The sequence below is a fragment of the Gymnoscopelus microlampas genome (genome assembly GCF_963454915.1).
Source record: "Gymnoscopelus microlampas genome assembly, chromosome: 8".
NCBI classification, from domain to species: domain Eukaryota; kingdom Metazoa; phylum Chordata; class Actinopteri; order Myctophiformes; family Myctophidae; genus Gymnoscopelus; species Gymnoscopelus microlampas.
The window spans coordinates 6064872-6088829 of record NC_139945.1 but is presented as its reverse complement, the minus strand read 5'-3'; the positions used below and the strand labels follow the sequence as shown (position 1 = coordinate 6088829).

Below are 23958 nucleotides of genomic sequence, written 5' to 3'. Positions count from 1 at the left end.
GGAACTGTGTCATATTTAGATTTGAGCTAAAAAGCATTATTTTACACTTTGGGCTGTTCAAAAATAGCAGATCTACAAGCTCATAGCACGCGCTACGAGCTTGTAGATCTGCTATTTTTGAAAAATCGTAAAAATGTTTGCAAATCTTTGAATATATATATTTTTTTAAAGCGAACATTTTTAACTCAAATCTTTGCTTCTGGGGGGTCCCTGGAACAAAATATTTTGATGGGGGTCCGCGGCCAAATACATATCATTTTGGGGGTCCTGGACATGAAAAAGATTGAGCACCACTGATATAGAAATATACGTTTTTCAGAAAACTGTTGAGATTTAGGAGACATGCAGAATCGGCTTCAGGTCTCAGTGGGTTAACAAGCTGAGGAAGAGTCGTGCGGTCACCTCTTTGGCGAGCTCCTGGCGTGTTTTGAGGTGCAGGTTGCCCCCCAGGCCTCTGATGAGACCCACGATGAACTGTCCTCTCTCCGTCACACTGCTGAGGTGGGACAGACCGTTCAGCACCGTGCCCACCAGACTGGTCTCCACCACAAAGTCATTCTGAGGGATATGGACACAAGACACACAGAGAAAGAGAAAGACGGAAAGAACGGGAGAGAGAGAGAGAGAGAGAGAGAGAGAGAGAGAGAGAGAGAGAGAGAGAGAGAGAGAGAGAGAGAGAGAGAGAGAGAGAGAGAGAGAGAGAGAGAGAGAGAGAGAGAGAGAGAGAGAGAGAGAGAGAGAGAGAGAAATATTCAAACATTTTGTTACATCATCAGTAAGTAAGTAGGTTGGCATGGCATTTTAGATTAGTTTTGAGTTCGGGTAGGGAGTCGAGATCCGTTATGTCTTTTGATGGGTCGTTCCACATTTCGATGGCAGCATAGTAGAATGCATTTATATCCATTTGTATGCCGGATTCTGGGGGAACGAGGCTGGGGGAACACGTTCTAGTGTTATGCCCATGTGTGTCACTCACTCTAGAGACACAGTTTGACAGATATCTGGGCAGAGGTATCTTACAGACAAGGTGATGACTTATAGTGTCTATCTATACCTGTTTGAGCACCCAGTCCAGGGCTCTGTGGAAGTAGTCTCCCAGCCAGTTCTCCAGCCCCCCGCGACACTCCTCTGGCTGACCACTCAGCCACGACTTCACCAGGGCCCCCACGTCCGTGTCCTCGTCACTACGGTAACGGAGGGAGACAAACACAGGGGCAGGTTTTTACCGGATGTGTAGATGAGCTCATCTTGCAACCCCTCTGGACCGATGAGCGCTACATTTGTGGTACACACTGCATTTTCAAACAGTATTTCATATATTTTTTAATATTTAAATGTACATTTATAATGGAAGTAACTGGGGGTTGGATAAGGCTGACACCTCGGCCATCATAGATACACACACACACGCACACACACACACACACACACACACACACACACACACACACACACACCCACACACCTGAGGAAGATCATGCCCATGCGCGAGATGGTGGCCGGGGAGGCACAGCTGAGGTCGTGGGTCTCGAACAGGAAGTTGACGTTGGGTCCAAACTGGATGCGCTCGCCGCTGGGCATGGTCAGCAGGCGGTTGTCGTCCAGCACAGAGTTCAGACTCTCGATCCACTCCGGATCGATGTCTCCGTCACACACGATCCACGAGCTCACCTCTGAAAAAAACATAAACAGGCCTTTAGGGATGCAATAGTTAATACAATTAATCAATTTAAAGGGGCTACACCATGAATTTCGTTGTTTTTAAAGGAGACGCACCATGAATTTCACTTTTTTTTATTTTTTTGGTATTTTTTGGGCTCCCCAGTGTCTCTTGTACCCCAAAAAATATTTTTTTTTAACATTCAGTCATTCATTCTCATTTCAGAGATTTTCAGAATGGGCGTGTCTAAACAGGCCATCTCAGAATGGCAAGTTTGCTTACCTCACCAAACTTTTTGCCCATGTATTTTGACAGACAGAATTGCTCAGTACCGCAGTACAGCACCCCCCTGCCCAACAGGACGTTTTGGTATTGCAGCTGAAAGTGCTTTATAAGCCTGAGAGAATTGACTTGGGATGAGTATATCTGAGTGTTGATTTAGGCTCAAACCTTTTGAAAATGGTTTGAGGGACATACACCATATGATATTAAATATCAAATATTTTTTTTAAATTCATGGTGTGTCTCCTTTAAGGTTTTTAGTATTTTTTGGGCTCCCCAGTGTCTCTTGTACCCCAATTTTTTTTTTTTTTTAACATTCAGTCATTCATTCTCATTTCAGAGATTTTCAGAATGGGCGTGTCTGAACAGGCCATTTCAGAATGGCAGGGCAAGTGACATCACTTGCCTTGAAATTGCATTGATGATGGCCAGACAGAATTGCTCAGTAGCCCCCCCCCCTGCCCAAAAGGACGTTTTGGTATTGCAGCTGAAAAAGCTTGGAATGACAGACAGTCAGATTGTGAGAAAAAATATATGGATGTTTTTTAGGCTTACAACCTGTTTAAAACATATTAGGGGGCAATATTTATATATAATATATATTTTTTTAATTCATGGTGTAGCCTCTTTAATCATTATATAAAACAAAAAACTATTCTATAAAATATGCAAAAATACAGAAAATAGCAGATCTAACAAGCTCACAACGCATTGCCCTTCGACGCATTGTGAGCTTGCAGATCGGCTCCTTTGGGTATTTCTGCGGGACACCGTTGTATGACAAAACAAGGTCGGTTTTGAAACCAAGCTGATTTGTATCAACCTGTATGAATGAGGCATCACCAAATGAACAGTTTGATGTGAAATATATACGCAGACGCTTTTCTGGATTCTTCTTCTTCCTCTTCTCCTCCTCCGGCCCTGTCTCACAGTGCTCAATCTGTGGGCCGGGGGCCGCAAGCAGTGGCGTGCACAGACATTTTGAGGGGCAGGTGCTCAAGTAAATTATACTTTTTTTTGTTTACTTGGTCTGCTCTTTTTTCCCTCTACACCAAAAATAGCCGATCTACAAGCTCACAACGCCTCGCAGCGCGAGGCGTTGTGAGCTTGTAGATCTGCTATTTTTGGCTAAAGTTCTCCTCAGAAAAGGGATGCTAGGTTTTGAGTGGTTATGGTAAAAAGAAAAATCATATCACATAAAGATTTGGCGGACCCCCTGTAGTAACTCTGAGGACCCCCTGTTGAAGACCCCTGCTGTAAACTGAAAAAAGGGCAAAATGGCACTTCTGGTCAAGAGGGCAAAGGGCAGGTGCTCTAGCACCACCTCCTAGAGTCTATCTGTGCACGTCCCTGGCCGCAAGAGTATTGCAAGTGGGTCCCCAAATCATTTAGCCTGGTAAACCCTCCCTCCGGAAATCTCATTTCCATTTGATTTCAGAAAGGAGTCTGGTCTGAAACGCCTTTCTGCAATAATCGCTGTGGGCTGGAGTTGGGCGGGAGTAATACCGTTGACTGACAACCCCTTCAACCAATGATCGTTTTTCCCCTTCAGCCAATGAGCAGTTCATTTTGACGAGCTCCAGACTATGTGACGCAACGGGACTTTTGGGACGGCCATGCCGAAAATAGGTTGCCTTATTGGGATACATGCGTGTCACTCTCCGCCCCTGCCGGTTCTCTAAATTTATATTTTTAAATAGGCTCTGTCATGATTAATTGACCACATATATGAAGTTAAACAACTAAATTCTATCCAAACGATATCTTATAAGTAAATTCCGTGCCTCAAAAAAGAAGTTTGAAAGCGTTATAAAACTGAAAGTAAGAAGTGAGGGCACTCGCACAAACAACAATGGCTGCCGTTCGTCTTTTGTCGGCGGCTCTCAGGCTGCACTCGGGTTCATTCGGGCTCACTCGAACTCGCCACCTGATTGGCCAACTGTCGCTGTCAATCACAGAACAATGAGCGACGACGCTGATAGGCTCGTCGGCTCGGCGAGCAGAGCGATTATTGGAGAAAGGCGTTTCAGACCAGACTCCTTTCTGAAATCAAATGGAAATGAGATTTCCGGAGGGAGGGTTTACCAGGCTACAAATCATTGGCAACACACAAAGCTTTTAATGATAACATGACATTAATATCAAAATATAATGTCATCTTTTTCAATTGTTCTCGTTAAAACCTTGAAAAAAAATATGTTGTTTGCGATACCGATAAACAGGAAATTATTCTATGTTAGTTTGAATGATCCAAGCCAGAACAATATCAACTGATTTGACCATTAAAATAAACATACTCTGAAAATGCACGCGGCCCACCCATCGGACTACTTAACACGGCAGACCCGAGGGTCTGCCGTCTTAAGTGGTCCGATGGGTGGGCACTGGGCCGCGAACGCTTTGGAGATGTTTTCAAGCGGAGCCCTGATCCAGAAAAGGTTGAGAACCACTGATCTAGAACGGTGTGTGTGTGTTTTTGGTGCTCACCCTGCGGTTCTCGGACCACCTGCCTGGCGCTGTGTGTGAGGACCCCGTCGGCCCACTCCCTGGTGTCCATGTCGATGTGTCCCAGCAGCTGCTGTCTGGGCATGGCTTTGGGGTTCATGGTGTACTGCTTCACCTGCAGGGGAATAGCACGGGGGCAACGGTTAAACCAACTGATCAATGTCATTGATTATTTAAAAAAACAATATTGATTTTAATAAAAGTATAATAAAAAGAAAGAATAGCAAAAATAGCAGGTTTTCAGGACAAAATGTGTGGTTAATCAGACGGATGGATTTCTATACAATCTATACAATGACCATGCATGGTCAGTTAGACTGTCGCCAAATCGGCGTTGCAGTGTTGCTCGACACACTCATTGATGTCATGAGTGTCAGCATTTTAGCATTTGAGTGTTTTCATTTCATAGGAGAGCAGAAAATCATAGAGTCATAATCAAATAATGAGATATTGGTTAATTAGATTGAGTGAATCGTTTTGAAACTACAGCTTATAGAACTGAAGTCAAGTTAAAAAACATTCACTAGAGAAATCACCATTTAAATGGCTCACATTCAGAGATAGTACTATGCTCTCTACTATATCTATCCCATCATGCATAGCGGGGGTTGCATTTCCTTTGTTTATGGGCTCTCTGTGTTCCCTGGTCTGCTAAGAGGATTATACCATTTCCATTGGGGTCCTGTGTACCCAATTCATCAAAACATTTAATGACAGACAGATATACAATACTGTGCAAAAACATCATATAAACGAGTAGTAATAAAAAAAAACGGTTGGAAAAGCTCAGAAGGATTAATAATAGCAACATCTACACACCAGTTTTAGTTGTTAATACATCTTTCTTTGAGATTTACATTAGACACAAGCCAACAGACTAGTGATACCTTTCCAAACAATCTGGGAATGAATTGCGGATGCTACCGCGATTTTGCAACATTATGGTCGAAACTGAGGTCATTTTTTAGCACATTCTAGCATCGGCTATCTCTAATCTTATATCTTACCTACATGTTTAGGCATTTATTTCATATTTACATTCATGCTATTTATTTTAAGCTCTGACATTTATGTCAGACATACTGACTACTCTATGAGTCTTGCTGTGCTATTAACTCATTTTGGATATAAATGTATTTTTGTGACTTCTGCTTTACTGAACAATGGCATCTGGTGAGAGGACTCAACCTCAATCAAAAATCTTCACAAATGTTGAAACCAGCTCAATTCCCTTTTGCATCTTTTGTAACTTGATACGCAGCGACTACAGTCAGGTGTCAGGTTGCATCTTCATGTCACTGTCTTCCATTGAACATGACTAGTAGCTTATTGCTTTGAAGCTGTCAGTGTGAACACAGCACAAGTCTTTGCAGCTACGGTCCTCTGTAAAACTGCTGCCCCATGTGAGGCATGCATGCATGCACGCACACATAAGAATGGATTGGAAGATGGATGAGAATAGATGAATTATTATTACTACACTATTACGTTACAATTACATTAGTATTACTCTGTTGTTACATTGTTATAACACTGTTATTAAATTATAATTACACTATTATAACATTATTATTGCTATTACACTGTTATTACATTAGGTGAACATTTGAAAACCAAAACACTGCCCCGTGTGAGGCTCGAACTCACGACCTTCAGATTATGAGACTGACGCGCTGCCTACTGCGCCAACGAGGCTACTAGCACACATCCTAATTTGGCACGGATGCATTCAAGCAAACAAACACACCCACGCGCAAAAACATTTCAACTATTTTGAAAGATTTTAAACATTAATATAAACCAGTGATTCTCAACATATTTGGGATCAGGGCCCACTTGAACATTTCAAAAGGTTTTTCGCGGCCCACCCATCTGACCACGTAACCCGGTGGCGGATACAACATTGAAAAAGCATCAAAATCATTTTCTGATTTCTCATTATCGCTCCCTATGGGCCGAAGTCCAGACTGATACAGGGGAGAAACGTGAGAGTGAATCCATGGTATCAGTCTGGCCAATGCCAGGCTTGGAAAAGTGTTTTAGTTTGTTGGAGAGTCAGGTATCAGTCTGTATCTCATGTAGCTGGCTTCCATTGAACATGATTTGTAGCTTGTTGCTTTGTAGCCGTCAGTGTGAACATAGCAAAATTCTTTATTGTTGCACCTACTATCTGTACCCCATCCTGTGTAAAACACTGCCCCGTGTGAGGCTCGAACTCACGACCTTCAGATTATGAGACTGACGCGCTGCCTACTGCGCCAACGAGGCTACACATCCTGTTCACGCGCATAAATACATGCATCGTATGCATGCACGCACACACAAGAATGGATTAGAAAATGGATGAGAATAGATTAAATGTTATCACTACACTATTACACTATAATTATATTATAATTACTATGTTATAACACTGTTATTACACTTTTAAAACATTATTATTGTTATTACACTGTTATTACATTAGGTGAATGTTTGACAAAACAAAAAAAACACTGCCCCGTGTGAGGCTCGAACTCACGACCTTCAGATTATGAGACTGACGCGCTGCCTACTGCGCCAACGAGGCTACAACACACGCACATGATCCGTGCATCCAAACAGCCATACACGCACACAGAGTCTTTATGTCCGATCAGCTGATGGATTAGCCCAAAAACTCTAAATCACTTTAACCCTTGAGTCCCTATTTTGGTCATGTCATTAGAACATTAACCCATTAAGACCTGGAACTGTGTCATTTTTAGATTTGAGCTAAAAAGCTTTATTTTACACTTTGGCTATTCAAAAATAGCAGATATACAAGCTCATAGCGCGGCACCGAGTGCCGCGCTACGAGCTTGTAGATCTGCTATTTTTTGAAAAATCGTGAAAATGTGTGCAAATCTTTGAATATATGTATTTTTAAAGCAAACATCTGTAACTCAAATCTTTGCTTCTGGGGGTCCCTGGAACAAAATATTTTTAGATGGGGGTCCGCGACCAAATACATATCATTTTGGGGGTCCTTGACATGAAAAAGTTTGAGAACCACTGGTTTAGAACCAGTGATATAAACACATAAACACTGATGGTCCTCTTCCCTCCAATTCAGCAGTTTGAACCAGTGATATAAAACAGTGATTCTCAGCCTGTGGATGCCCAGGAGAGTCGCCAAATGATTTCTTTGGGGGGTATCCCCAGATGACAGTGAAGCGACAATTTAAGGACTTTTAAGACCTTTTTAATACCTCAAGCAAAAAAAAAGAAAGAGAAAGAAAAGGACCATTACATCAAAAGTAACAACAAACTATACTATAAAAACTGGCCAAACATTGGCCAAATTGTGAAATAATATAAAAAAGAGGAACATTTATTGAAAATAGCAGTTCCAAGTGCTTGTCTGGGTGGGGGGGGTCCCCCCAGTTCAAATACGATTATTTTGGGGGGTCACGACCTGAAAACGTTGAGAACCAGTGATATAGACACACAAACATGATGGTCCTGTTCCCTCCAACTCACCAGTTTGCCCATCTTGTTGAGTGCTGCCCTGAGCATCCTCCACAGCGTGGACTTCCCTGCTCCGCTGGGTCCTACGATCACCACGCCCATCCTCTGTCTGAGCTGCTCATTCAGCTCCAGAGCCTTCTTCATCTGCATGCAAGAGAGAGCAGAAGATAAAAGAAAAATGTCTGTCTGTCTGTTTGTTTGTTCTGTCCAGCCGTCTATCCGTCCGCCCGTCCGTGCATCTGTCCGCTCCTTTGAGAAACAAACCCAAAGCTTGAAAAAGCTTTCTTGAAAAGGACCACTTTGTTTGTAGAACACACACACACACACACACACACACACACACACACACACACACACCTAACTTACTCGCATATAAAGTAGTGTTCCTATTCTGGGTTTGTCATAATAATTCCACAGAAATAGGCAATCATTGGCAAAAATAAGTAAGCAAGCCTTGCCGAGCCATGTGTGCCGGTGCCTATCTCTGTAGCGTGAGGCTGCTTGATGTACAAGTACACCCCCTGGACATGACGCTAGTATGTCACAGGGACTTACCCCCCAATCCAACCCTTAGTGCTGAGTGCCAAGCAGGGAGGCATTGGGTCCCATTTTTTATAGTCTTTGGTATGACCCGGTCGGGGAATCAAACCCCGACCTGCCAACCTCAGGGCGGACACTGCAATCTCAAGGCCACTGAAGTGGTGGGAAAAAAAGAGATCTATAAGCTCACAACACCTGAGCCGTTGTGAGCATGTAGATCTGGTATTTTCTATTTGCTGTAAAACCAAATATATAGGGCTTAAACTCTCTATTCTTAGTAAAACAGAACTGAGTTGCAAAGCACTTGGCCCGCTTTTTTTTCTGTCTACACCTAATCTCTTCGCCAAAAATAGCCAATCTACAAGCTCACAACGTGGCTCAAGATGGTGTGTTGTGAGCTTATAGATCGGCTATTTTGGGGCGATTGTCGCCCCCCGGAATACTGGGAATGCTGGGGTTCAAGTCTTTATCGAGTTGCTTCCGGTTCAATATCAAGGTTTTGAATCACAAATAAAGTAGTAAACCTCATTACAGTACGTACCTGGCTGGGTATGAGCTCCAGACGGGCCTCTCTGTAGACCTGCTCCAGGGTGCGCGTCAGAGCCTGCTCCCCGACGTCGGTGAAGCTCACCCCAGAGAAGACGTCTCGCACCAGGGCATCGAACCGGGAGCTGTCTGCAAACGTCAGCTTGGACATGGTGTTCAGCCTCAACGCCTGCACCACCAGACTGCTCTCCTGGACTGGAAAACAACAGGGGAAAACACAGTGTAGGAGGGGGGGGGGGGCAACAGTTAGTCAAACTAGTTGATTTCAGTGGTGTGCACAGACATTTTGAGGGGCAGGTGCTCAAGTAAATTATACTTTTTTTTGTTTACTTGGTTTGCTGTTTTTTCCCCCTACACCTATACCTCTTTGCCAAAAATAGCAGATCTACAAGCCCACAACGCCTCGTAGCGCGAGGCGTTGTGGGCTTGTAGATCTGCTATTTTTGGCTAAAGTTCTCCTCAGAAAAGGGATGCTAGGTTTCAAGTGGTGATGGTAAAAAGAAAAATCATATCACATAAAGATTTGGCGGACCCCCTGTAGTAACTACCCCTAAGGGTCCCGGACCTCCTGTTGAAGACCCCTGCTGTAAACTGAAAAAAAAAACTTTTTTTTTCCAAAAGGGCACTTCTGGTCAAGAGGGCAAAGGGCAGGTGCTCTAGCACCACCTAGAGTCTATCTGTGCACGTCCCTGGTTGATTTAATTGATTATGAAACATAATTGGTTTTAATTAAATAATACATTTTCAAAAACTTGCCGAGCTTGCCGATTTGCAAGCTTGTAAGTCTATTATTTTCTCTATTTTTGCATGAAAATGTTTTTATTTATTCATGTTTTAACAGTATCATTGGGGAGGGTGATATTTTCATGTGACACTCAGCACTCAGCTTCACTCCCCTGAACACGTGCCAATTGTGTTCATATAGTGGATTCAAACCCCTAGACTCCGCTGTCTTGAGTGGGTTCTTTGAAAAATAAACAGTAAGGTAGCCATAGTTGAATGGGAAGAGAGGCCACTTGGGAAACTGAAGGTACCAGGTTCGATCCCTGGCAATGGCGAGGTGTCCCTGAGCAAGACTCTTTGCCCCTAACCAGAGCATGTGAGCGGAGCGGAGCGCGAGCGGAGCGGAGCGCGAGCGGAGCGACGCGATTTTGACGTGAGCGCGGAGCTGGTTATAAAAAGGTTGGAGCGCTACTCAGAGCGAGGACCGCCTCCCGCTCCAGGCCGCCCTCGCGGGGGCCGCGCACCGAATGTTTGAGCATGCCCGGTCGCACGGACTCAGAGACACACAGACATCCGCAGTGCACAGCGCACCGAGATGTCATTAGAATTTCTACTTTCTTTTTCTTTTCTTTTTTTTACTGTTGAGCGACCCGGTTTGAGCGGAGCGTGGAGCGAGATTTGCGCAAATCAACGTGAGCGAGGAGCGACGGGGAGCGGAGCGCGGGGGGGTTTAACATGAGCGAATAGCGAGCGGCATTTCAGCCCCCTGGAGCGCGGAGCGGCATTTTCACCCGCTCCGCTCCGCTCACATGCTCTGCCCCTAACCCTGCCACTAATAAACTCAAAGAACATCACACCAACCTTCGCACCATGGGAGACCGAGCTTTCCATGCAGCTGCCCCCCGGCTGTGGAACTCACTCCCAGACCAACTCAGAGCTCCACAGTCTGTGAACACTTTTAAGAGAGCACTAAAAACCTACCATTTTAACAAAGCATTTGGTTAGCTTTTTAAGCCGGTTTTAATAACCCTGTCTCTCCTTTTTAAACTTGTTTTTAAACATGTTTTAATCCTGTTTTAGACTTTTTGATTATGATGCAAATGGTTCCTCCTTTTTATCTGTTTATTATGTACTGTAGCACTTTGAGGTTTGTTTCAAATGTAAAGTGCAATACAAATAAAATGTATTATTATTATTATTATTATTATTAACTGCCCAGTTTTAATTGGGATGTAAGTCTATGATTTTCCTGTTGCCATATTTGGCCGTTTTAGAAAAGCTATGAGCCACACGAGGCCGTGGTTTACCATGATTGTAGAAGGTCTAACTGGGTCGGAGGCACTTCGGAGGCCACTTCAAGCTGCACTTTGCCTCTTAGCCGTTCTAAAATGGGACTCCCTCTTTCTTTGGTGTTTTGCCCAGGTGGGTTATATATGCCTAAACAGAACCCTAACCCTAACTTCACAAAAACTATGCCAAAACCTAACCTTAACTCTAATCTCACAAACACTATGGCTAACCTTAACCTTAAACCTAACCTCACAGAAACTATGCCTAAACCTAACCACAAAACCACGCCCACCTGGGCGAAACACCGGGAAAAGGGGAGTCCGGCTCTAAAATACACTGTAAAACATGGCCTTTGCGTGGCTTATTGCTTTAGTACAGGAGACAGAAAGAAAAGAGAGGTTACAAAAGTTAACTTGTCCGATCGTTAGCGCTACGCTCTTGAACATGCCCCCCCCCCCTCCATCTCCTTTATAAATGTGCTAATTACTGAACCCTGTCATGATTTAGGAGTCAGTCAATACTTTTGTTCTCTCCGTCCCCTAAGGCACAAATGAGGCGTTTGTTTTTTTTACTGCTGAGTGCTGAGACAAACACTTGGCCACAACACACAGAGCTGACAGACGGACGGACAGACAGAGACAGACAGACAGACAGGTGCACAGAGAGATGGGACGACAGGGACACAGAAATACAGGATGAGAAAGATGGGGATATGAGAGAGAGAGAGAGAGAGAGAGAGAGAGAGAGAGAGAGAGAGAGAGAGAGAGAGAGAGAGAGAGAGAGAGAGAGAGAGCTTAAGAGGAGAGGAGAGGAGAGGAGAGGAGAGTGTGGGAGATGAAAGTGCAAACAAAGTGGGAGAGATATCGACAAGCCGGGTATCACAGAGAGAGACAGAGAGGTCAGAGGGGGGACAGGGGAGCGAGGGAGTTCAGGTAAACAGAGAGAACCCTGAATCTCAGTGACTTTTAGACACAGAGAGAGAAGAGAAGGAGGACAACGAGACAGAGGAGGGCAAGGGATCGAAAGATTTGAAGGAATCAAAGAGTTGCTTTGTTTTTGTTTTGGTTTCTTTAGGAGGATTAAGGTTAAACGCTGCCGATGCGTCAGCATTCAAAGAGTCGGAGGAGGAGGAGGAGGAGGAGGAGGGTGGTGGGCAGAAGAACAGGTGCTGCTTTCTGAAGACAACCTGCACTCTTTTCACAGAGGATTTCACCCAGTGGTGTGTTTCTGTTTGTTTTTTGGAGGGCACACTATAATTATTCCCTCCCTCCCACACGCACGGCCCGCGCACATGCGCGTGAATGTACGCGCCACGCATGGTCACTGAATGAAATAACCGCTCTATTGTTAAGTAGTTAACCCATTCAATTCGGGAACGCATCTACAAATGTCTTCTAAATCCTAACAGTTTTGTGAAAAACGCATGTTGCTGTAATATCAGTGGTGCTCAAACTTTTTCATGTCAAGGACCCCCCAAAATGATATGTATTTGGCCGCGGACTCCCCATCTCGAAATATTTAGTTCCAGGGACCCCCCCCCCCCCCCCCCCCCGAAGCAAAGATTTGAGTCACAAATGTTTGCTTTAAAAAAATATGTATATTAAAAATAGCAGATCTACAAGCTCATAGCGCGGCATGCCGCGCTATGAGCTTGTAGATCTGCTATTTTTGAATAGCCCAAATGAATCTAAAATGACACAGATCCCGTTCCTGGTCGTAATGGCTTAATGTGTGAATTATAATGAACTCCAATGGCCAGGGGTCATTATCACTTCAAGACAATAGCCACGCATAAGCCTTCACCTCAGACGCCACATTATCACATGAAAAAGGCTTATTTGAACTGAAGTTTACATTCTTGCTGCCCCCAGCCCCTCCTCCTGCGTACCAGTGGTTCTCAAACTTTTTCCCGTCAAGGACCCCCAGTTTGACATGCATTAGGCTAAGGCCCCCCATTTAATGGCACTTCTATCTCTGGGACCCCCATTTATATTGTAAAATCGATCTTAATTTTACTCTGAGAGTGTACACACATGGAACCAAATGGGTTAGGGTCCATTTGGTTCCATGAGTACACTCTCAAGAGTTACAGACCCATGAGGGTCCATTTGGTTCCTAACTATCCTTCATTTAGCTGGGGACCACCTGGAACCCCCTCAAGGACCCATGGGGGTCCCCGGACCCCACTTTGAGAACCAATGAGATACGCTTCCTCGGATGGTTACTGGAGGGTATAAGATTTGTTTTCAAATAGCCTTGGACGGCATACAGTACTATGTATATAGCATAACACGGTAGAACACACACTGATTTCACCCACTCTCTGTCGTGCATGTAATAGTGGGAAGTGCCACTGGCACGGCGGTTGGCTCAGGAGGTGGAGCGGCTGCTTGGGAATAGTGAGGTTTCCGGTTCAATCCCTGGGCTCCCCTTGGTTAGCGTCAAAGTAGTCTCGTGAGCCCACACCAAATCTGTTCACCAAAAATAACCGATCTACAAAAGCTCACAATGCATGCCGTTACGCACGTTGTGAGCTTGTAGATCAGCTATTTTTGGCTAATGTTCCCCCCAAAATATGTATGCTGCGGTGCAAGTGGTCAAAAAAAAGTGACATTCTAAGAGTTTTACGCAATATTTGATAATCGCGATAATATCGGTAATCGCAATTATTTTGTCGTCCCCGTCCCTTGAGTGAAGAGCACAGAATAGGAGCTCTTTATGGTGGAGGTTGTGGGTTTGAAACCACGCAGGCGGCTTTGTCAAGCATCTATACGATATTATCACTTCTTTCACCGGTGTTACCAATGATACTAATGAAGGCTCTGTTCCATTTAGTCTAGCACAGTGGTTTCCACGACCCCCACAACTCTGAGAGTGTACAAATGGAACCAAATGGACCCGGAACCAAATGGACCCTTACGGGTCCATTTGGTTCCATTTGTACACTCTCAGAGTTACACACCTGTAAGGAGCCATTTGGAAGCCCATGAGGGTCCCTGGACCCCAACTGTAGAGACCCACTGGTGTAACAGAGTGTTTCCAGTGGGCCAACATGCACAATATCAGCACCCTGAGTCTGTTTGACCAGAATGGAACAGAGCCTCCATTAGTATCATTGGTAACACCTGTGAATGTCTTCATAATATGGCTGCTGTGAATAGAGCCTATTGGTGAGGGAAGCCGAGAGGATGATATCTGTCATTGCATGTATTCCTACGGGTTTGGGCAGGGGGAGTAGCACGAAGGCTCTACGTCCTCTCGGGTGGGGCTCCTCACTGTCAAGTGAGCCAGTAGGACACAGCAGCAGTGAGTGGGGGAGGAAATAATTGGCATGACGACTAAAGTTGGGGCGTAAAAAGAAGGCGAGTTGTTTCTTACTCTTGTCTTTGCCGTCAGGGCTCCTCCTCTGTTCCTGTAAGAGACTGCCACAGCCTCTAAGCACCGTCTTCAAGGCACGTAGACCCCAGTCATAATGCTGCTGGGGGGTCAACAGCTCCCTGAAGAGACACACACACACACACACACACACACACACACCTTTGTGTATTAACCCATTAAGACCTGGAACTGTGTCATTTTTTGATTTGAGCTAAAAAGCATTATTTTACACTTTGGGCTTTTCAAAAATAGCAGATATACAAGCTCATAGCGTGGCACCGAGTGCCGCGCTACGAGCTTGTAGATCTGCTATTTTTGAAAAATCGTGAAAATGTGTGCAAATCTTTGAATATATATATTTTTAAAGCGAACATTTTTAACTAAAATCTTTGCTTCTGGGGGGTCCCTGGAACAAACTATTTTGATGGGGGTCCGCGGCCAAATACATATCATTTTGGGGGTCCTTGACATGAAAAAGATTGAGCACAGATTGATATAGAAACATTTGTTTTTCAGAAAACTGTTGAGATTTAGGAGACATGTAGAATCGGCTTCAGGTCTCAATGGGTTAAAATATGGTCGCTGTCGGGCAGAAACCTCTTATCTCCATATTCTAACTTTGTGTTTTTTTTGTAAATTAACGACTACTTGATCATACAGTGTCACACAAAAGCAGCAAAAGTAGCAGATCTGCTCGAAAAGTGTCACGACGTAGATCTGCTACTTTGGCTATTTTTTTTATTTGAATCCTGAAAAGAGCAGTTATTTTGTGAGAATATCAACATTTTAGAATGGTTTCATAAACTCCATTTTATCCCTAGTTACACATGCACATGGGAGTCACACACCCAAAATGGCAGATGCAATGTGATCTTGTAGATTTGCGATGTTCAGTGTGCGACACACACACACGTGCGCTCACTAAGTCATAAATCAGCCACATGACTCCAACCTAACAACTAAACCCTAACCTGAATGTTTTCCTAATTTGAAGCCTAACCATAAAACAAGGAGGAAATCATTTTACTGTAGATGCACGCAATCAAGCACGTGCACACTCACTCACTCAGAGACACACACACACACACACACACCGACAGGGAAATTGCGTTTGCTGTATATGCACGAGATCAAACAAACAATCAAGTACACACTCACACACTGCACACTCACTCACAGACTCACACAGACACACACAGACACACACACACACACACACACACACACACACACACACACACACACACACACACACACACACACACACACAGACGTGATTAGGGCTGTGTTTAAATGTGGTAGGTAATGCATAATGACACATGCATCAATACACCACCCAGAGCCGGTGGTGTAATTAGGTTGGTTCAAATAGAGCCAGCATGCACACACCACACAGGTTAATTAAACAAGCACACACACACACACACACACACACACACACACACACACACACACACACACACACACACACACACACACACACACACACACACACACACACACACACACACACACACACACACACACACACACACACACACACACTAGAAGCACAGAGACCACACACTGTACACATTTGCACATGCAAATACACAGACATGCACGCACGCACACACACTCACACAAACACACACACACACACACACACACACACACACACAACTTTAGTAGCAAACACTGACATCGAGTATAAGCCCATGAACCTCAGACATGCCGATTTCATCGCCGAATGCACACAAACGTGCGCGCGCACACACACACACAAACACACATGTTTACCATACCTGTGAGGACATCAGCATTTTAGAACAGCGATTTTATGAATGCCATTTATTTTTCTTCTCATTTTTAACACACACACACGTGTGCAAAAATAACTCCAACCATAACCCCTAAACCTAACCTCTAAATATTTACTCCTAACGCCAACAGGGACGTGCACAGATAGACTCTAGGTGGCGCTAGAGCACCTGCCCTTTGCCCTCCAGAAGTGCCCTTTTGAAAAAAAGAAAAAAAAGTCCGGGACCCCTAGGGGGTCCTCAGAGTTACTACAGGGGGTCCGCCAAATCTTTATGTGATATGATTTTTCTTTTTACCATAACCACTCGAAACCAAGCATCCCTTTTCTGAGGAGAACGTATAGGAGAGAGAGGTATAGGTGTAGAGGGAAAAAAGAGCAGACCAAGTAAACAAAAAAAAAGTATAATTTACTTGAGCACCTGCCCCTCAAAATGTCTGTGCACGCCACTGAACGCCAACCTAAATCCTATCACTAAGTCTAACTCCCCAAATATATAAACATATACATTATTCTTTTCTTGTCACTGTGATACCTGGCCAGGTTGAAGATGGCCACCAGCTTGCGTCCCAGCATCTCTCCATCCTTGAAGCCCTCGGCGTAGAGGATGACCTCAGCGATGAGCTCGTTGTCGGGCCGGCTCATGGCCACGGGCCTGAACAGCTGCTTCAGGTTGTCGGGCAGCTTCTGTCGCCCGCCGTAGCCCTTACCCGCCGGGTTCATGGTGATGAACACGCCGGAGTTGGGGTCCAGCTCCACCTGGGGTATAGGGGGGGTATTTGTACTTTACTTGAGTATTTCCAACTGCCAATACTTTTACTTCTACCCCACTACATCTCGGAGGCAAATATTGTACTTTAACTCCACTACAACTATTTGAAAACTTTAGTTACTAGTTACTTTGCAGATGTAAATTATTACATGATAAAACATACATTAACCACTTTATCCCTATTTTATACCTAGGCTATTTGAAAATAGCAGATCTAAAAGCTCACAACGCATCGCATCGCGACGCGTTGTGAGCTTTTAGATCTGCTATTTTCAAACATTTTAGTACTTTTACTTTTGGTACTTTAAGTACATTTTGATGCCAATACTTTTGTACTTTTACTAAAGTAAATGTTTAATTCTGGACTTTTACTTGTAACAGAGTATTTCTACATTGCAGTATTGATACTTTTACTTAAGTAAAATATCTGAATACTTTTTCCACCACTGCAGTTGGGCAGAAACCTTGTATCTCCATATTTTAACTTTTTTTGTGTTTTTCGTAAATTTACGCCCTACTTGATCATACTACAGCGTCACACAAACGCGTCAAAAGTAGCAGATCTACAAGCTTGAAACGTGGCACAAAGCGACACGTTTTGAGCTTGTAGATCTGCGTTTTTTTCTCATTTTGTATTTGAATCCTGAAAATTAACAGTTTTGGACATATATGAGGTTTCCACCCGACAGAGACCGAATTATAAACCTGTGACGTGACAATAAAGTTGAGTTGATTTGATGTACAGCCATACTATGACCCTGTTAATGGAATCTGCCGAGTCATCTTCGGTTAACTTTTGATTGACCGAGGTTTTGGCATTCTCCCCACAGTTAAAGGGTTGTCACGTTGTGCCAACGTGTGCTGCAGTCCCAGCCGCTGCCAAGCTGGAACCTGGAGTCCCCCAGAGCTCTATACTAGACCCACTGCATTTTTCCCTCTACATAAAAAAACACCAAATAACAGGCGCACAACCCAATGAAGTTGTTGAATACAATGTTGTTTAATAACCATTGAGACCTGAAGCTGATTCTACATGTCTCCTAAATCCCAACAGTATTCTGAAAAACGTTTGTTTCTATATCAGTGGTGCTCAATCTTTTTCATGTCAAGGACCCCCAAAATTATACGTATTTGGCCACGGACCCCCATCAAAATATGTTGTTCCAGGGACCCCCAGAAGCAAAGATTTGAGTTACAAATGTTCGCTTTAAAAATATATATATTCAAAGATTTTCACACATTTTCACGATTTTTCAAAAATAGCCGAAAGTGTAAAATAATGCTTTTTAGCTCAAATCTAAAAATGACACAGTTCCAGGTCTTAATTGGTTAAGTGGTTAAGGCAACACAGGCTATTTCAGTAGGAATGTGACTGTATAATTGATGTGTTCTGCTAGTGCGTGTGCGTGTGTGTGTGTGTGTGCGTGCGTGCGTGTGTGTGTGTGTGTGTGCGTGTGTGCGTGTGTGTGTGTGTGTGCGTGCGCCTGCGCGTGTGGATGTGTGTGTGTGCGCGTGTGTTGGAGTATACGTCTCCGTGCCGACCTCTTTGCCCAGCAGGTCACAGTTGAGTGTGTGGTTTTTCAGGGAGTGCTGGATGGCCTGGATCTGCATGGAGACGGCAGAGAGCACCGCCTCCTCCAGGCGGTTGAACTCGTCGAAACATCCCCACGCTCCGCACTTCACCAGGCCCACGAAGATACGCCCCATGGACTTCACATCGATGCCCTGCCACACACACACACACACACACGTACACACACAGTACACACACACACACACACACACACACACACACACACACACACACACACACACAGTACACACACACACACACACACGTTTGTATTATTATACTTGTGAGGACATCAACACTTTAGGACAGCCATGTTATGAATGCCATTTAAAAAAATAATTGCCATTTTTAACCGTAAGCCTAAAGCCGAAAAATAGCCGATCTATAAGCTCACACATGACACTGGCGCGCAACTAAGTATAAATCATGTTTAACTCTAATTCCAATCCCTAAACCTAACCTCTAAATGTCTAATCCTAGCCTGAATATTTTTCTAATGGTAAAAGTATGTCTAGAAATGTTTTTTTTAACTATAAAACAACCATTTGTCTTGTGAGGACCAGGAGAACGGTCCTCACAATGTATACTTCTTCAAATTCTACTATACGTGGTCCTCGCAAGTATACACTCGCAAGTATACACACACACACACACACACACACACAGAGAGAGAGAGAGAGAGGTTTGCATTACAATACTAGTGAGCATATCAACATGTTTTGCCTTTTTTTTTTACCGTAAGCCTAAAATAGCAGATCTACAAGCTCACAACGTGTCGCAGTGCGACACGTTGTGAGCTTGTAGATCTGCTATTTTTCGGTGCACGACACCAGCACGAAACTAAGTATAATGAGGCATAATTCTAGGTCTAACCCTTAAACCTGAACTCTAAATGTCTAATACTTACCCCAACCTGAATCTTTTCCTCATTGTAAGTCTAACGGAAAAATATGTTTGAACCATAAAACAACCATTTTGTTTCTTGTGAGGACCAGGAGAATTGTCCTCATAATGTCTATTTCTCAAATTCTATACATGTGTGGACATGTAGTCCTCAAAAGTATAGTAATACACACACAATACAATAATTAAGTACATTAAAGATTAGGTTATGATGGGATGTGTGTGTGAGTGATTCCTGTGTTATTAAAAGCCTGCGCCCAACGTGGGGCTCGAACCCACGACCCTGAGATTAAGAGTCTCATGCTCTACCGACTGAGCTAGCCGGGCCTATTAAGCCCACCATACACCCCCCACTTGGTCTGACCTTTGCCACCTTCACACTGAAGTGTGAAGTTTTTACACACTCACTCACTCACACACACACTCACACACACACACACACACACACACACACACACACACACACACACACACACACACACACACACACACACACACACACACACACACACACACACACACACACACACACACACACACAGCATTACTTCTTGTTTGTGTTGTTATCTACAACCCTAAGCACATTCAAAATCAACTGTAAGTTGTTTTTTTGCAATGCATGACTCAATATTGAATATAATATTAACTGTCATCATTTACAGCAGTCTCTGTCTCTCTGTGTCTGTAAACCTGTGATGTGACACTAACATTTTAGTTGAGTTGCTACTACTGCAGACTACATTTGAAGAAAAACAAGTTTATTTTTTTTTACTGGCGTAAACAGCCAGTAAGGAGGAATTTATACTTTTGTTATGCTATTCATCAAACTTTCAATGCCTGCAATTTGGCCCTGAAGCCTGAATGAATTGCACACGCGGAAATTAAACCGCAGTTCAATAAATGAGTAATGAGAATCATGAGAAAATACATCTGCATCGCATCCTTTTCAAAAATACTACACGGATGCATTTTAAATGCACTGTGCAATGTCTTTGCACATTAATATTTTAAATGGCAGATGGGAGGATAGCTCGCAGCAGAGAATTGAATTCACTTTAACCCATTAAGACCTGGAACTGTGTCATTTTTAGATTTGAGCTAAAAAAAGCATTTACACTTTAGGCTATTCAAAAATAGCAGACATACAAGCTCATAGCGCGGCACCGAGTGCCGCGCTACGAGCTTGTAGATCTGCTATTTTTGAAAAATCGTGAAAATGTGTGCAAATCTTTGAATATATATATTTTTAAAGTGAACATTTTTAACTCAAATCTTTGCTCCTGGGGGTCCCTGGAACAAAATATTTTGATCGGGGTCCGCGGCCAAATATATATAATTTTGGGGGTCCTGTGCATGAAAAGGATTGAACACCACTGATATAGAAACATACGTTTTTCAGAATACACCGTTGAGATTTAGGAGACATGTAGAATCGGCTTCAGGTCTCAATGGGTTAATACAAAACGGCTGGATGTGACCATGGCTGTAATGTTTGTTGGATCCGTACTGGCTTTCATTTCATTATAATTACCGTTATGTTTTGCTGAAGACGAGTCACTCAGATCCTTCATCATTATGTTCTGTGCTAAAATGAGGACTGTAGGGCTCTCTAACTATCCATCATCCATTACCTTTTTCCATTAACCCATTGTGGGAACGTATCTGTGTCATTTTAGATTTTTAGCTATTTTATACTATATATAGCAGATCTACAAGCTCACGGAGCTTGTAGATCTGCTTTTGAAACAACATTTTTAACTCAAATTTTTGCTTCAGGAGATCCCTGGAACAAAATATTTTACAAATGTTCGCTTTGAAAATGTATATATTCAAAGATTTGCACAATATTTTCACCATTTTTCAAAAATAGCAGATCTACAAGCTCATATAGCGCGGCAGTATATCTGCTATTTTTGAATATCCAAGAATCCAAGAATATCCAAAGAAATCCAAAATGGTAGAGATACTTTCCCGGTCTAAATGGGCTAATCAAATAACGGAAAAGTGTGTCTTCTTTTTTTTTAATCAACAAATCTCTGTGAGAGTGCTCGGGTGGCGCAGTGGTAAAGTGCCTGCCCACCACCTCAGAGGTTATGCGTTCGAGTCCACCGAGCGTCTACGCCAACACAATTGGCCAGTTTTTGGGGGAGGGAAAAATTGTCAAATACCACATCAGAAAGAGGCAAACATTGTGAAAATAGCCGATCTACAAGCTCACAGCTTGTAGTTTGGCTGTTTTCACAATATTTATCTGTGGAACCGAGTCAAACTAAATGGAATGCCTACAATTCCAAGTGCTTGCCAGGGTGGGGGGTCCCCAGTTCAAATATGAAATATGATTCTTTTGGGGGGGTCGCGGCCTGAAAAGTTTGGGAACCCTTGATCTGTCGGGTGCTTTGGCATACTGCATTGGTTCTCAAAGTGGGGTCCGGGGACCCCCAGGGGTCCTTGAGGGAGTTCCAGGGGGTCCCCATCTAAATGATAGATTAGGCACCAAATGGACCCTTATGGGTCTGTAACTCTGAGAGTGTACAAATGGAACCAAATGGGTCTGTAACTCTGAGAGTGTACAAATGGAACCAAATGGGTCTGTAACTCTGAGAGTGTACAAATGGAACCAAATGGGTCTGTAACTCTGAGAGTGTACAAATGGAACCAAATGGGTCTGTAACTCTGAGAGTGTACAAATGGAACCAAATGGACCCTAACGGGTCCATTTGGTTCCATTTGTACACTCTCAGAGTTAAATTGACATAGATTTTACAATATAAATTGCGGTCCAAGTGATAGAAATGCCATTAAATGGGGGTCTGTAGCCCTAAAGCTGGGTCAAACTGGGGGGTCCTTGAAATTAAAATGGTTGATAATCACTGCTAGAGCCATAAAAAATCTTCTCTTATGGGGCTCCCTGGCATATCTTTTTTTGGGGGTCCGCGGGCTAATAAGTGTCAATTTTGGGGGTCCTTGACATGAAAAAGTTTGAGAACCACTGGCATACTGTACCTCATCACAGTTGAACACCAGGACCTGTCGTCCGAACAGCCCCCCCAAGGCTTTGACGGACTCGGTCTTGCCGGTGCCGGCGGGCCCGTACGGGTTCCCCCCGAGGCCCATCTTCATGGCCTGGGTCAGCGTCAAGTAGCACTTATCGGTCAGCGGCGTGTGCACCAGCTTAGCGGCGTTCCCCTGGGAGACGCCGCAGACAGGAGGAGAGGGAGTAGAGAGGAGGAGGGATGGATGGAGAGACAGACAGGAGACGGAGGGAGAAGGGAAGGGAAGTGAAGGGACGATCAGGAGATAGTTGTAGGGTAGGAAGAAAAAGATACAGACAAGATGGGGAAGAGAGAGAGAGAGAGAGAGAGAGAGAGAGAGAGAGAGAGAGAGAGAAAGATGAATGGATGGAGGGCAGTAAAGGGGAGGTGAAGGGGTTTAGGCAGCTGTTTTGCAGAGGGACTGCAGCAGAAAGAAGACATTTCTAGGAACCAAAAGCACATCCATCTTCTCATACCTGGACCAAAACTGCCCCCTAGTGGTGAACACTAAAATGTTCAGGTAAATGTGTGTGTGAGAGTGTGTAATTTGTCAGCAGGTATTCGTTATCGGGAATACTTTAACCCATTAATACCTGGAACTGTGTCATTTTTAGATTTGAACTAAAAAGCATTATTTTACACTTTGGGCTATTCAAAAATAGCAGATATACAAGCTCATAGCGCGGCACCGAGTGCCGCGCTATGAGCTTGTAGATCTGCTATTTTTGAAAAATCATGAAAATGTGTGCAAATCTTTGAACATAATATATTTTTAAAGCGAACATTTTTAACTCAAATCTTTGCTTCTGGGGGGGTCCCTGGAACAAAATATTTTGATGGGGGTCCGCGGCCAAATACATATAATTTTGGGGGTCCTTGACATGAAAAAGATTGAGCACCACTGATATAGAAACATTCGTTTTTCATAAAACTGTTGAGCTTTAGGAGACATGTAGAATCGGCTTCAGGTCTTAATGGGTTAAAATGTTCAACCTTTCAACACAACAATACTTTAACATCCCTTTTTGCATCGCTCGGCATCACTGCAGGAACGCGAGGCTTTTCCGAGTAGAAGCATGGTGTGAAACTAAAGTGAAGCATTCTTGGCATCGTTTAAAGCCTGCAGTAAAGTAGCTTTTACAGCTGTCTGACGAATTAAAACAAGCTTAAAAAAACTACTGTTTTCCCCCCCCAGCGCTTTAGTTTGGACAGGCAGTGTTTTGGGGCCAGGACCTCAATAGGTGTAGCTAACTGTGCATGTGGCAGTATGTGCCTTGTCTATACCTACCTGGTACTCATAAGTATAGCTGAACTGTGCATGTGGCAGCATAAGTCCTATATCAACACGTACCTGGTACTCATGATGAGTATAGCTGAACTGTGCACGTGGCAGCATAAGTCCTATATTAACACGTACCTGGTACTCATAAGTATAGCTGAACAGTGCACATGGCAGCATAAGTCCTA

General features: G+C 43.7%; 1 protein-coding gene across 1 annotated transcript in view; it reads right to left on the bottom strand.

Moving 5' to 3' along the window:
• dync2h1 (dynein cytoplasmic 2 heavy chain 1) overlaps nucleotides 1–23958 on the bottom strand; it is a 407325-nt gene that overhangs the window by 316561 nt on the left and 66806 nt on the right. Inside the window, exons 37-46 of the mRNA XM_084065527.1 lie at nucleotides 22463–22645; nucleotides 18526–18708; nucleotides 16747–16970; nucleotides 14414–14532; nucleotides 9018–9217; nucleotides 7949–8080; nucleotides 4430–4562; nucleotides 1466–1673; nucleotides 1055–1184; nucleotides 403–558 (exon numbers count right to left, since the gene is read on the bottom strand). Of these exons, the coding sequence (XP_083921653.1) occupies nucleotides 403–558; nucleotides 1055–1184; nucleotides 1466–1673; nucleotides 4430–4562; nucleotides 7949–8080; nucleotides 9018–9217; nucleotides 14414–14532; nucleotides 16747–16970; nucleotides 18526–18708; nucleotides 22463–22645 (1668 nt within the window). The remainder of the gene's footprint in view (nucleotides 1–402; nucleotides 559–1054; nucleotides 1185–1465; nucleotides 1674–4429; nucleotides 4563–7948; nucleotides 8081–9017; nucleotides 9218–14413; nucleotides 14533–16746; nucleotides 16971–18525; nucleotides 18709–22462; nucleotides 22646–23958) is intronic.